This window comes from Pseudophryne corroboree, chromosome 1, assembly GCF_028390025.1.
Source record: "Pseudophryne corroboree isolate aPseCor3 chromosome 1, aPseCor3.hap2, whole genome shotgun sequence".
NCBI lineage: Eukaryota > Metazoa > Chordata > Amphibia > Anura > Myobatrachidae > Pseudophryne > Pseudophryne corroboree.
Window position 1 is genome coordinate 131,486,727 of NC_086444.1, and position 14,982 is coordinate 131,501,708.

Here is a 14,982-nt window from a genome sequence, read left to right on the forward strand (position 1 = left end):
ATACCATGCATGTTTAAATTGTTCTACTGTCTTAACTAGGGTTGCCACCTCATCCCTTTAATTCTGGACACACATTAATTACACAGGTTGTGTGGCTGGCTGACTTCAAGACTCCATTTCACCCAGTTTTAATCAGCCACAGAACCTGTGTAATTAATGTGTGTCCAGAATTAAAGGGATGAGGTGGCAACCCTAGTCTAGGCCTATACCACCTATGCTGGGAGGTTATTCCACTTGCTCACTACCCTTTCTGTGAAGTAATTTTTTTCCTCTCGTTTCCCCTGAACCACCTTCTCTCCAATTTCAGTGCATGTCCTTGTGTTCTATTTTCTTCCTTTGAAAAATGTCTCCCTCCTGTACTTTGGTAAAACCCTTGATATATTTGAAAGTTTCTATCATGTCCTCCCTTTCCCTTTTCTCTGCTCCAAACTGTATATGTTATTTTCTTTTAATCTTTCCAAGTAAGTTTTGTGATGTAGGCCATGTACCATTTTAGTTGCCATTCTTTGTACAGTCTCTAATGTATTAATATCCTTCTAAAGAATTGAACGTAGTATTCTAGATGTGGTCATACTAATGACTTATACAGTGGCATTACAGTACTTCCTCTCCCTATGCAACCAAGCATCTGACATGCCTGATTTCCCTTCTGCGAATGCATAACATTTACTACAATTTTCACAGGAGGGAAAGGTTACCAGTGGAGTACCCTAGGGATCTGTACTTGGACCAGTGCTTTTTAATATCTTTATTGGGGACATTGCAAATGGTATTGAAGGGAAAGTGTGCCTTTTTGCAGATGACAAAAAGGTATGCGACAGGGTAGAGACATCAGGAGGGATATATATTCTAGTTTTGTAAAAACATGTTCATTTTAAACAGAGTGGCTGGCAAATAACTAAAGATTGCTCCTTGTATCCTGTGTTCTAGGACGTCTGGTCAGACATCTGCTAATGCACACTCCTCTAGAAGCCATGCTGTGTTCCAGATAATTTTACGGAAAAAAGGAAAGTTACATGGTAAATTCTCTCTCATTGATTTGGCGGGAAACGAAAGAGGAGCAGACACATCCAGCGCAGACAGACAAACGCGGCTCGAAGGGGCTGAGATAAACAAAAGTTTACTAGCTCTTAAGGTAAGGATTTTTTTTTTTTTCTAGCATCCATAACGGATATTGGGGAGACTTAGTACAATGGGGGTATAGACGGGGTCCAAAGGATCCGGTGCACTTTAAATTTCTTCACTGGGTGTGCTTGTTCCTCCCTTCTATGCCCCCTCCCACAGGCAGTTTTAAAAAAAAGTGCCCTCAGGAGAGGATGCACATCTCTGCAGTTCCAGATAGTTTTCTTTGGTTTCTTTTAAATCTTTGTTATTTTCGGTATGCGGTTTGGGCAACAGCATACCTGCACCTTGGGGATGGGGGGGGGTCACCGGCTTTGCTAGGTGTCAGAGCCGCTTCCCCGCTGCAGTACCACTGAGAGGTTGTTTGTTCAGCAGGGCACTGCGCCTTAGCTGTCGCAATCGCAGCACGTGGCACACCCGTAACACTAGCCTGCAGGTGAGTACAAACCGGGGGCCCCGCTAGGGGGGTCCCCCCGGTTCAGGGTGCAGCTGACACGCAGGGGAGGCATACGGGACCCTACTGGGGGCGACCCACTATATACCCCTGTGTACACTGGCTAGCGGTGGCTTAAACTAGCACTTGTGTGATGTTTTTAAGCACTTTAGGAGACATTGCCAGTATAAAAACTCTGTAGCTCCAGCACCATTGGATGGGGGGGGGCAGAACTACCTCAGAGCGGGACCAGCTGCATTTTGGCACCTTCCTTTGCTTACTGCAGCAGGCTCACACAGCTCCTACTGACACTCAAGACACGCTGGAAAACTAGTACAGGGTGTAGCAAAGGGGGAGAGCCGCTATTATACGCAGTTTGTGCCCTATGCAGGACAGAAATCATAGGTTTTCACTGTGATATAATAAACTGACAGCCTCACTGAGGCTGTGTAGCTGGGGTGTGCTGGTCTCCTCTCTCTATATCTCCCTCTCACATACAGTAGGGGCAGTCTGTGTGTATGTCATTATGATTTACTGTGAACATGGGTAAACACAAACTATGCAGTGTATGTCACACCAGATTCTTTGCCTTATCATCTGATTCTGTATCATGTGAACAATGCAGCCAATATTCACAACTCAGTGAGGGGGCTGGGGGAGAGGGTCAAGAGTCTTCCTGGCTAGGGGCCCTTAAAAATATGATGTCTGATATGTCATCACAACTCACTGCTAATGTTCAAAAAAACTCAGCTACTGTACTACAACAAGCTGTTGCAGACCTAGCTGCTAGGGCAGATGTTGCACAGCCCCCCTCTCTAACTCAGGACCACAAAAGCGTGGTTTACCTGCTCTACTCTGATTCAGATGAAGAATTACAGGAGGATGGGGAGGACTTGGATCCCGGTAATGGGGATTCCACTTCTGCTCAGGGTATTGAACCTCTCATTCTGGCTATACGGGACGTGTTAAAACTCACTCTAGAGGACGCTGCATCACAGCAGTCATTTTTTTTACACAGAACAAGACTAATGTCACTTTCCCTGATTCTGCAGAGTTAGATGACCTATTTAAGTTAGCCTGGAAAAATCCAGACAAAAAATACCAAGTGTCAAAAAGATTTTTGAAATTCTGGGAAGAACCCCCGGGGGTTGATGCATCAGTCTCTTGACTGCCAAAAAAGGCGGTGCTGCCTGCCCCATGCTCCTTTACCATAAAGGACCTTGGGGACAGAAAAATAGAGACTACACTAAAGTCAATCTACACAGCAGCAGGTGTACCACAAAGGCCGGTCATAGCGGGTTGCTGGATGACCCATGCCATTCACACATGGAATTCTAAAATTCAGGAGGGCCTCTCCGGGGATATGTTTCTGGTCACTATGGTGACTCTCCTGAAGCACATTCAGGACACTGCACACGTTCTGTGTGACTCGCTGAAGGAGATGGGCAATATTAATGCTAGGAGCTCTGCCATGGCAGTGTTGGCGCGTAGGGCCCTGTGGTTGCGTCAACGGATAGCGGACGCAGAGTCCAAGCGCAGTGTGGAATCCCTCCCCTTTTCTGGGGAATGGCTCTTTGGGGTTGAGTTAGATACGTGGATTTCTAAAGTTACTGCGGGGAAATCCATGTTTCTCCCCTTTGGGGCCCCGCCAGCTAGGCGTTCCTACCCGGAGCCGTCTATTCAGTCCTTTCGGTCTAACAGATTTCGATCTAGGGCCAGAGGTGCCTCCAATGCGGCTAGAGGCACCAGAGGTAAGACAAGAAGACCTGCGAGCACCAGTTCTGCTTCCACTAAGTCCTCAGCATGACGGTGCCCACCCATCCCGAGGGGATCTCGAGGTGATAGCTTGACTGCTACACTTCAGCCGCATCTGGGAAAGTGCCTGCCAGGATACCTGGGTGAGGGACCTCATTTCTCAGGGCTACAAGCTGGAGTTCGATGGTGCTCCTCCCCAACGCTTTTTCAAGTCAATCTTACCAGCTTTGGAGGATGTGCAAGTAACGTTGCAACAGGCCAGCCAAAGGTTGGTCCGGTCCCACGTCATTGTTCCAGTACCAATACAACTACGGTGAAAGGGTTATTACTCCAACCTGTTTGTGGTACCGAGGTCGGACGGTTTGGTAAGGCCCATTTTGAATCTGAAGTCCTTGAACCCTTATCTCCGGGTTTTCAAGTTCAACATGGAATCCTTAAGAGCAGTGGTTGGGGGCATGGAAGAACAGGAATTCCCAGTTTCCCTGGATATCAAGGACGCCTACCTTCATATTCCAATTGGGCCACCTCATCAGGCTTATCTGAGGTTTGCCCTGCTGGACGATCACTACCAGTTCCAGGCACTACCCTTCGGCCTGTCCACAGCTCCGAGGGTGTTCACAAAGGTAATGGCGTAGATGATGATCCAGCTCTGGGTCCAGGGGGTCAATGTTGTCCCTTACCTGGACGATCTCCTGATAAAAGCAAGATCCAGGGAGCTTTTATTGCTCCATATCCGCCGCACTATCCAACTTCTGTCACACCATGGGTGGATTCTCAATTTACAGAAGTCCCACCTGGGGCCAACTCAGCGGCTCCTGTCCCTGGGATGTTCCGTGGCTCAGAAGGTGTTCCTCCTGGAGGACAAGACGAGAACACTTCAGGAGATGGTACGTATGGTGCTCCGACCTACTCGAGTATCTATCCATCTTTGCATAAGATTATTGGGGAAGATGGTCTCCTCATACGAGGCGATCCAATATGGGAGGTTCCATGCCAGAACATTTCAATTGGCTCTCCTGAGCAAGTCTCCGGGAAGGCTGGAGTTTCGGGTTTCAGGATTGGACCCTCCTCATGACTGATGCCAGTCTGCGAGGATGGGGAGCTGTCACCCATGGGGCTCAGTTCCAGGGCAGGTGGCCAGCCCACGAAGCCCTCCTTCCGATCAACATTCTGGAACTTCAGGCGATCTACAATGCCTTCAGGCCTTGCCTCTACTCAAGGATCACGCAATCCAAATACAGTCAGACAACGTGACAGTAAGTCAGTCGGAAAGGAGGGACTAAAAGCAGAGCCTGCATGCGAGAGGTGTCAAAGATACTCCTCTAGGTGGAAAGAAATGCAAGAGCAATGTCAGCAATCTTGACAACTGGGAAGCTGACTTCCTGAGTCGTCACGAACTCCACCCGGGGAAATGGGGGCTCCACCATCAGGTGTTTCAGCAGATCATCGACCGGTGGGGCTGCCCACAAATAGACTCAATGGCTTCTCGACTCAACAAGAAGCTTCACTGGTATTGCTCACGAACCAGGGACCCTCAAGCGAGGGCAGTGGATGCACTGACGTCGCCTTGCCCTTACCGGCTGGTCTACCTTTACCTCTGATTCTGTTGCTCCCAAGAGTGCTCAAGCGAATCAGAAATCAAGTAGTCCAGGCAATTCCGATTGCCCCGGATTGGCCTCGGAGGGTGTGGTACGCAGATCTTCTGGACATGTCCGTCAAAGACCCTTTGGCCTCTACCACTACGAAGACATCTTCTTCAATAAAGACTGTTTGTCTATCCGGACTTATGGCGACTTCATTTGACGGCATGGAGGTTGAGCGGAACATCCTAGCTCACAAGAGCCTTTCCAGAAGAGTCATTGCTACCATGGTTCAGGCAAGGAAAACTGTGACGTCAAAACACTATCATATCTGGAGGAGATATGTCTCTTGGTGCGAACAACGCTCGTATCCGCCTGCGGAGTTCCACTTGGGACGTTTCCTGCATGCTGGTGTGGATAAGGGCTTACGTCTGGGTTCCATTAAGGTCCAGAATTCAGCCCTCTCCGTTTTTTTTCCAGAAGAAATTGGCAGTGTTGCCAGAAGTGCAGACCTTCTCGCAAGGAGTACTTCACATTCAACCTCCTTTTGTGCTGCCCACTGCACCCTGGGATTTGAATGTGGTGTTCGAATTTCTACAGTCCTCTTGGTTTGAACCTCTGATGACAGTAGAAGACAAGTACCTCACGTGGAAGACGGTAATGTTACTGGCCCTGGCTTCTGCTAGACGTGTCTCAGAATTGGGGGCCTCATCGTGTAAAAGTCCATACTTGGTCTTTTACGAGGACAGAGCGTAGCTCAGGACTAGGCAGCAGTTCCTGACGAAGGTTGTCTCTGTGTTCCATTTGAATCAACCTATTGTGGATCTGTCAAGTTCTGGCACTTCTGCTCCTCCGGAAGCATCGGATGCTGTGCGAGCCTTGAAGATCCTTGAAGTCAAGCGAATAGCTAGGATCAGAAAGACGGATTCCTTGTTCGTGCTTTATGATGCACAGAAAAAGGGTTGTCCTGCTACGAAACAGTCCATTGTTCGATGGCTTGGACTTACTATTCAACAGGCCTATGTGTTGGCAGCCTTACCTGTTTCCTAAGTCTCTGAAGGCCCACTTTACAAGATCTGTGGGCTCTTGCTGGGTAGCTCTTAAAGGAAAAAATGACAAACAAGGACTGCGCTTGTCGCTATCAGATACGTAAGCTGCTATAGGAGTGTGGAGGGAATCCACCTTTCCCAATATAACGTTTAGACAAAGACAAAAAAAACAAGCGCTCTGGTATCTGATAATAACCCTTCTACTTGAATTGTTAAATCACACTAGTATCAAATAGTTATAGTAGCAGGTGGTGACCATTATTAATCACACATCCATATGGAAGAAAACGTATTGTTTTATTTAAAAATATACCTGCACAAAGTAACACACTTTATTTCTTAACTGTCTATAGTAAAAGTGAGTCCTAATACCGGTATACTACATATATGACAGTACAACATATAACATATCATTTTTTGAAAAGTCCAAAAAAATCTAAGAAAATTTAAAAATATATCTGAAAAAGTCTGGCACCTTGAAGGATATAAGTGCTTTTATCCCTTCTCTGGTGTATCAACTGGTAAGTCCAGAATAGTTAATGATGTCCTTCTTAGGGAAATCCTATCAGGCTGGTAGTGTCCATATTTAATTCAAAGGGCATTTCTATTACACAACCTGATAAGTTTTCCAAAGTTGGGGATCACCGCAACTTACTTGTAAATCCGTGGATGGTATGGAGAGCAAAGCATCGGATGTCCGCCGGCAGACGTGTTGTGGTGCTCTAGCATCAACTAGTTTCGCCTGTCTAGCAGGCTTCGTCAGGATGACTGAGTGCACCATCTACTCCTCCTCTTATGCTCCCTCTAATTGCGGTTCCCATAGAAACGGGTAAACGCTGCCGCCCACTTCAATTGCGGTTCCCATAGAGACGGGTAAGCGTTACCGCCCACTTCCCGTCATCACTTCCGCCCTTACTCCTGTTACATCGTTCTATCTTGCCACTCGTAGCTTCCGCCCTTCGTCCATGAGGTCCTCCCCTCCTGGCCGCATCACTTCCGTCCTTGTTCTTTTCACATTGCGTTTGGCGTTGTCATGGCACCTTGTAATCGGACATCAGTTTGTGACTCCATCAGTTCCGCCCCGACCAGCCGCACAGCTTCCGCCCAAAAGTAATCCACATCATGGATGTTTATTCTTCATTCTTGCTGGGTAGCTGCCCGTGGAGTCTCGGCCTTGCAAGTATGCTGAGCTGCTACCTGGTCGGGGAAGAACACTTTTGTAAAATGCTACAGGTTTGATATCCTGGCCAAAGAGGATACCCAGTTTGGGCAGGCGGTGCTGCAGATGTCTCCGCACATTCCCGTCTGTTCTGAAAGTTTTGGGACATCCCCATCGTACTAAGTCTCCCCAATATTCCTTATGGATGCTAGAGAAAATAGGATTTTAATTACCTACCGGTAAATCCTTTTCTCGTAGGCAATAAAGGATATTGGGCGCCCGCCTTAGTGCGTTGACTTTTCTGCATGTTCTCTTGTGTGGTTATCTGTTCATCTATTGCTGTTTGTTGTTTCCTGCCGTTGCTGGTTGTTTATGTTCGTGGTGTGCTGGTGTGTAAAGGGCCCCATACACTACTGCGACATGTCCGACCATCATGTCGCAGGCGATCACCCCGGCAGCCTCCCGGGCTGCAGGATCACCCAAGATACATCGTATGCTGTCCTTTTGCATACGATTTATCTAGGGCGATCCCAGCCATGCCTGCGGGGTCGGGCATGATCGCTAGTGCAGCATGGTCAATCTGGAGGATCCGATGCTCACGGGAACGCGCATCGGATCGGAAACACCTCCAAAATGCCCGATTTCATCCAATATATCGGACAGAGTGCCCGGGCATTATCGTTCTAGTGTAAATCTCACCACTTATTATGTTCCTTCTCTCAAGTATGTCCTTTCTCCTTTAGGCACTGTTTTACCTATAACTGCCTGTGGGAGGGGGCATAGAAGGGAGGAGCCAGCACACCCAGTGAAGAAATTTAAAGTGCACTGGCTCCTTTGGACCCCGTCTATACCCCATCATACTAAGTCTCCCCAATATCCCTTATGGACTACGAGAAAAGGGTTTATCCGGCAGGTAATTTAAAATCATATTTTTTTACCGTTCTAGAGTGTTAACTTGTTGGATTCTGCAGTACAATGATATAGATTATTATTCCTCCTTCTCCCACGCACCCATACTCTTATTTCTTAATTTTGATTTTAAGAGTGGAGTAAGTGCACAAATTAAATTAAAGCACAATGACAATGTAAAGGTTAAATGAAATACACAAATGGTGTATATATATATATATATATATATATATATATATATATATATACACATACATACATACATACATACATACAGTGGGGATTGAAAGTTTGGGCACCCCAGGCAAAAATTTTAATGTGCAAAAAGAAGCCAAGGATAGATGGAAAAATCTCCAAAATGCATCAAATTACAGATTAGACATTCTTATAACATGTCAAAAAAAGTTTGATTTTATTTCCATCATTTACACTTTCAAAAGAACAGAAAACTAAAAATGGCGTCTGCAAAAGTTTGGGCACCCTGCAGAGTTAATACCTTGTACTGCCCCCTTTGGCAAGTATCACAGCTTGTAAATGCTTTTTGTAGCCAGCCAAGAGTCTTTCAATTCTTGTTTGAGGTATCTTCGCCCATTCTTCCTTACAAAAGTCTTCCAGTTTTTTGAGATTCCTCTGTGACGCACTGATCTTTTAAGGTCTATCCATAGATTTTCAATTATGTTGAGGTCAGGAGATTGTGAAGGCCATGGCAAAACCTTCAGTTTACGCCTCTTGATGTAATCCACCGTAGATTTTGAGGTGTGTTTAGGATCATTATCCATTTGTAGAAGCCAGCCTCTCTTTGACTTCAGCTTTTTCACAGATGGCATCAAGTTAGCGTCCAAAATTTGCTGGAATCTTATTGAATCCATTTTTCCTTCTACTCGTGAAATGTTCCCTGTGTCACTGCTGCAATACAACCCCAAAGCATGATTGAGCCACCCCCATGCTTAACAGTTGGACAGAGGTTCTTTTCATTAAATTCTGTGCCCTTCCTTCTCCAAACGTACCTTTGCTCATTCCGGCCAAAATGTTCTATTTTAACCTCATCGGTCCACAGAACTTTATTCCAAAATGCATCAGGCTTGTCTATATGTTCATTTGCAAACTTCAAACGCTGATTTTTGTGGTGAGGACGTAGAAGAGGTTTTCTTGTGATGACTCTTCCATGAAGACCATATTTGTACAAGTATCTTTTTATAGTGGAATAGTGTACCACAACTCCAGTGTCTGCCAGATCTTCCTGGAGGGATCGTGCAGTCAAACGTGGATTTTGACATGCTTTTCTCACAATCCTGCGAGCTGTTCTATCTGATATTTTTCTTGGTCTTCCAGATCTTGCTTTAACTTCCACTGTTCCTGATGACTGTCATTTCTTAATTACATTCCGAACAGAGGATATGGGCATCTGATAACGCTTTGCTATCTTCTTATAGCCTTCTCCTGCTTTGTGAGCGTCCACTATTCTCAGTTTCAGTGTTCTACACAACTGCTTAGAGGAACCCATGGTGCTGATTGTTGGAGCAAGGTCAGATGAGTCTGGGCTTTTAAAACCTTTGAGATTGATATCACCTGGTCTTTCCAGACAATGATTGAGAACAATCCATGACACGGCCAGGTCTCAGCTGTCCAAAGGGGGCAGTACAAGGTATTAACTCTGCACGGTGCCCAAACTTTTGCAGACGCCATTTTTTGTTTTCTGTTCTTTTGATAGTGTAAATGATGGAAATAAAATCAAACTTTTTCTGACATGTTATAAGAATGTCTAATCTGTAATTTGATGCCTTCTGGAGATTTTTCGATCTTTCCTCGGCTTCTTTTTGCACATTAAAATTAATTTTTGCCTGGGGTGCCCAAACTTTCAATCCCCACTGTGTGTGTGTATGTATGTTTTATATATATATATATATATATATATATGTAGTGTATTTATATTCCTGCTTACTACTGAACATAATAAAATAGAGTAAAAATAAGGATCTTTTATTTTATTTATATAAAAAAATTTTTGTAAGCTGTAACTTGTAATTGATGTGCTAACAGTTTTGATGGCCATTTTTGCTTTCAGGAGTGCATTCGTGCGCTAGGGAGAAATAAGCCGCACACCCCGTTTAGGGCCAGTAAACTGACACAAGTTCTGCGGGACTCTTTTATTGGGGAAAACTCTCGTACCTGCATGGTAAGCTGCTTTACATGTGCCTGTTCTACACAGTCATTGCTTATTTGTTGCACAGGGAATCACGTTTCTGCCAGTACATAGAGATGCTTCTCTCTGTGCAGTTTATAGTAAATCACTTGACTTCTATATGTATTTGTATTTTTATTTCTCTAACGTCCTAGTGGATGCTGGGGACTCCGTCAGGACCATGGGGAATAGCGGGCTCCGCAGGAGACAGGGCACATCTAAAAAGCCTTTTAGGTCACATGGTGTGTACTGGCTCCTCCCCCTATGACCCTCCTCCAAGCTTCAGTTAGGTTTCTGTGCCCGTCCGAGTAGGGTGCAACCTGGATGGCTCTCTTATAGAGCTGTTTAGAAAAGTCTTTTTTAGGTTTAAACTAATCAGTGATTCCTGCTGGCGACAGGATCACTGCAACGTGGGACTTAGGGGAGAGACTTGCAACTCACCTGCGTGCAGGAGGATTGAAGTCTTAGGCTACTGGACACTGAGCTCCAGAGGGAGTCGGAACACAGGTCAGCCTGGGGTTCGTCCCGGAGCCGCGCCGCCGATCCCCCTTACAGACGCTGAAGACGGCGGAGACGGAGGTCCGGTGACAGGCGGCAGAAGGCTTCTCAGTCTTCATAGAGGTAGCGCACAGCACTGCAGCTGTGCGCCATTGTTGTCTCACAGGCTCACTGACACGGTCACGGAGGGTGCAGGGCGCTGCTGGGGGCGCCCTGGGCAGCAATATAAATACCTAATTTGGCAAAAGAAATACACCACATATAGCCATTAAGGCTATATGTATGTATTTTAACCCAGGCCAGTATTAAAGAAACCGGGAGGAAAAGCCCGCCGAGAAAGGGGCGGAGCTTATTCTCCTCAGCACACAGGCGCCATTTTCCTGCCCAGCTCCGCTGGTGAGGAAGGCTCCCACTCTCCCCTGCACTGCACTACAGAAACAGGGTTAAAGAGAAGGGGGGCATAAATTGGCGATATATATATATATATATTAAGAGCGCATATATAGAAACAACACCTTCTAGGGTTGTTATATACATTATAGCGCTTTGGGTGTGTGCTGGCAAACTCTCCCTCTGTCTCCCCAAAGGGCTAGTGGGTCCTGTCCTCTATCAGAGCATTCCCTGTGTGTGTGCTGTAGGTCGGTACGTGTGTGTCGACATGTATGAGGAAAATGTTGGTGAGGAGACGGAGCAAAATTGCCTGTAATGGTGATGTCACTCTCTAGGGAGTCGACACCGGAATGGATGGCTTACTTATGGAATTACGTCATAATGTCAACACGCTGCAAGCCGGTTGACGACATGAAACAGCCGGCGGACAAATTAGTATCGGTCCAGGCGTCTCAGACACCGTCAGGGGCTTGTAAAAACGCCCAATTACCTCAGTCGGTCGACAGACACTGACACGGACACTGACCCCAGTGTCGACGGTGAAGAAACAAACGTATTTTTCCTTTAGGGCCACAAGTTACATGTTAAGGGCAATGAAGGAGGTGTTACATATTTCTGATACCACAAGTACCACAAATAAGGGTATTTTGTAGGGTGGGAATAAACTACTTGTAGTTTTGCCTGAATCAGATAAATTAAATGAAGTGTGTGATGATACGTGGGGTTCCTCCGATAGAAAGTTATGGGCGGTATACCCTTTCCCGCCAAAAGTAAGGGCGAGTTGGAAAACACACCTTAGGGTGGATAAGGCGCTCACACGCTTATAAAAACATGGCGTTACCGTTTCCAGATACGGCCGCCCTCAAGGAGCCAGCTGATAGGAAGCTGGAAAAATATCATAACAGTATATACACACATACTGGTGTTATACTACGACCAGCAATCGCCTCAGCCTGGATGTGCAGCGCTGAGGGGGCTTGGTCGGATTTCCTGACTGAAAATTTTGATACCCTTGACAGGGACAAGATTTTATTGACTATAGAGCATTTTAAGGATGCATTTCTATATATGCGTGATGCGCAGAGGCATATTTGCATTCTGGCATCAAGAGTAAATGTGATGTACATATCTGCCAGTCGAAGACACGATAGTGGTCAGGTGAGGCAGATTCCAGACGGCATATGGAAGTATTGCCGTATAAAGGGGCGGTCCATTGGACCTGGTGGCCATGGCAACAGCTGAAAAATCCACCTTTTGTTACCCCGAGTCACATATCGGCAGAAAAGGACACAGTCTTTTCAGTCTCAGTCCTTTCGTCCCCATACGGGCAGGCGGGCAAAGGTCAGTCATATCTGCCCAGGGGTAGAGGAAAGGGAAGAAGACTGCAGCAAGCAGCCCATTCCCGGGAACAGAAGCCCTTCACAGCTTCTGCCAAGTCCGCAGCATAACGCTGGGGCCGTACAAGCGGACTCAGGTGCGGTAGGGGGTCATCTCAAGAGTTTCAGAATCACTCGCAAGGGAACTCCGGGATCCTACATGTAGTATCCCAGGGGTACATTGGAAATTCGAGACGTCTCCCCCTCACACAATTCACAGGCTGTATTCCCAGCAGGTGATAATCAAAGTACCCCTCTTACAACAAGGAAGGGGGTAGTATTCCACACTATATTGTGGTACTGAAGCCAACCGGCTCGGTGAGATCTGAAATATTTGAACACTTACATACAAGCGTTCAAATCAAGACGGAGTCACTCGGAGCAGTGATAGCGAACCAGGAAGAAGGGGACGATATGGTGTCACTGGATATCAGGGACGCTTACATACAGGTCCAAATTTGCCCTTCTCACCAAGGGTACTTCAGGTTCCTGGTACAGAACTGTCACTATCAGTTCAGACGCTGCCGTTTGGATTGTCCACGGCGCCCCGGGTCTTTACCAAGGTAATGGCCGGAATGATGATTTTTCTTAAAAGAAACATGGACGCTTTCCTGATAAGGGCAAGGTCCAGAGAACAGTTGGAGGTCGGAGTAGCACTATCTTAAGTAGTTCTACGACAGCACGAATGGATTCTAAATATTCCAAAATCGCAGCTTTTTCCGACGACACGTCTACTGTTCCTAGGGATGATTCTGGACACAGTCCAGAAAAACGTGTTTCTCCCAGTGGAGAAAGCCAGGGAGTTATCCGAGCTAATCGGGATCCTCCTAAAACCAGGAAAAGTGTCAGTGCATCATTGCACAAGAGTCCTGGTAAAAATGGTGGCTTATTACGAAGCAATTCCATTCGGCAGATTTCCCGCAAGAACACTTCAGTGGGATCTGCTGGACAAATGGTCCGGATCGCATCCTCAGATGCATCAGCGGATAACCCTATATCCAAGGACAAGGGTGTCTCTCCTGTGGTGATTACAGAGTGCTCATCGTCTAGAGGGCCGCAAATTCGGCATTCAGGATTGGATGCCGGTGACCACGGAGGCCAGCCTGAGATGCTGGGGAACAGTCACACAGGGAAAAAATTTCCAAGGAAGTGTGATTAAGTCTGGAGAATTCTCTCCGCATAAATAAGCTTAGAGCAAATTTATAATGATCTAAACTTAGCAAGACCTCTGTTTCAAGGTCAGCCGGTATTGATCCAGTGGGATAACATCACGGCAGTCGCCCACGTAAACAGAAAGGGCGGCACAAGAAGCAGGGGGGCAGTGACAAAACTGCAAGGATTTTTCGCTAGGCGGAAAATCATGTGATAGCACTGTCAGCAGTGTTCTTTCCGGGAGTGGACGACTGGGAAGCAGACTTCCTCAGCAGGCATTACCTCCACCCGGGAGAGTGGAAACTTCATAGGGAAGTTTTTTCAGCATGATTGTGGACCGTTGGCAAAGACCAAAGGTGGACATGATGGCGTCCCGCCCGAACAAAAAACGGGACAGGTATTCCGCCAGGTCTTGAGACCTTCAGGCGATAGCTGTGGATGTTCTGGTAACACCGTGGGTGTACCAGTCAGTGTATGTGTTCCCTCCTCTGTTTCTCATAGCCAAGGTATTGAGAATTATAAGACATAGAGGAGTATGAACTATACTAGTGGCTCCGGATTGGCCAAGAGGGACTTGGTACCCGGAACTTCAAGAGATGCTCACAGAGGACTAAGGGCCTGGGGAGCTAAGAAGGGACTTGCTTCAGCAAGTACCATGTATATTCCAAGACTTACCGCGGCTGCGTGTGACGGCATGGCGGTTGAATGCCGGATTCTGAAGGGAAAAGGCATTCCATAAGAGGTCATACCTACCCTGGTCAAAGCCAGGAAGGAGGTGACCGCACAACGTCATCACCACAGGTGGTGAAAATATGTTGCGTGGGTGAGGCCAGGAAGGCTCCACGAAGGAAATTCAACTAGGTCGATTTCTACACTTCCTGAAAACAGGAGTGTTTTGAGCCTCAAATTGGGGTTCATTAAGATTTAAATTTCGGCCCTGTAGATTTTCTTCCAGAAAGAATTGACTTCAGTTCCTGAAGTCCAGATTGTAAAGGGTGTATTGCATATACAGCTCTTTTGTGCCTCTAGGGGCACCGTGAGATCTCAACATAGTGTTGGGATTCCTTATATTCATATTGGTTTGAACCGCTCAAATCTGTGGATTTGAAATATCTCACATGGAAAGTGACCATGCTGTTGACCAATATCTCACATGGAAAGTGACCATGTTGTTAGCCCTGGCCTCGGCCAGGCGATTGTCAGAATGGGCGGCTTTGTCTTACAAAAGCCCATATTAAAAAATTTCCATTTGAACAGGGCAGAACTGGGTCTCGTCTCCAGTTTCTTCCTAAAGGGGTGTCAGCGTTTTCACCTGAAACAACCTATTGTGGTGCCTGCGGCTACTAGGGACTTGGAGGACTCCAAATTACTAGACGT

The 14,982-nt window shown here is 46.6% G+C and overlaps 1 protein-coding gene across 9 annotated transcripts in view; it reads left to right on the forward strand.

Annotated features, from left to right (window-relative positions):
- Positions 1 to 14,982, forward strand: part of KIF2A (kinesin family member 2A) — a 321,884-nt gene that overhangs the window by 279,048 nt on the left and 27,854 nt on the right. For all 9 annotated transcript variants that reach the window (XM_063962958.1, XM_063962975.1, XM_063962950.1 and 6 more), the window contains 2 exons: positions 931 to 1,135; positions 10,073 to 10,183. In XM_063962958.1, coding sequence (XP_063819028.1) covers positions 931 to 1,135; positions 10,073 to 10,183 — 316 coding nt within the window. The remainder of the gene's footprint in view (positions 1 to 930; positions 1,136 to 10,072; positions 10,184 to 14,982) is intronic.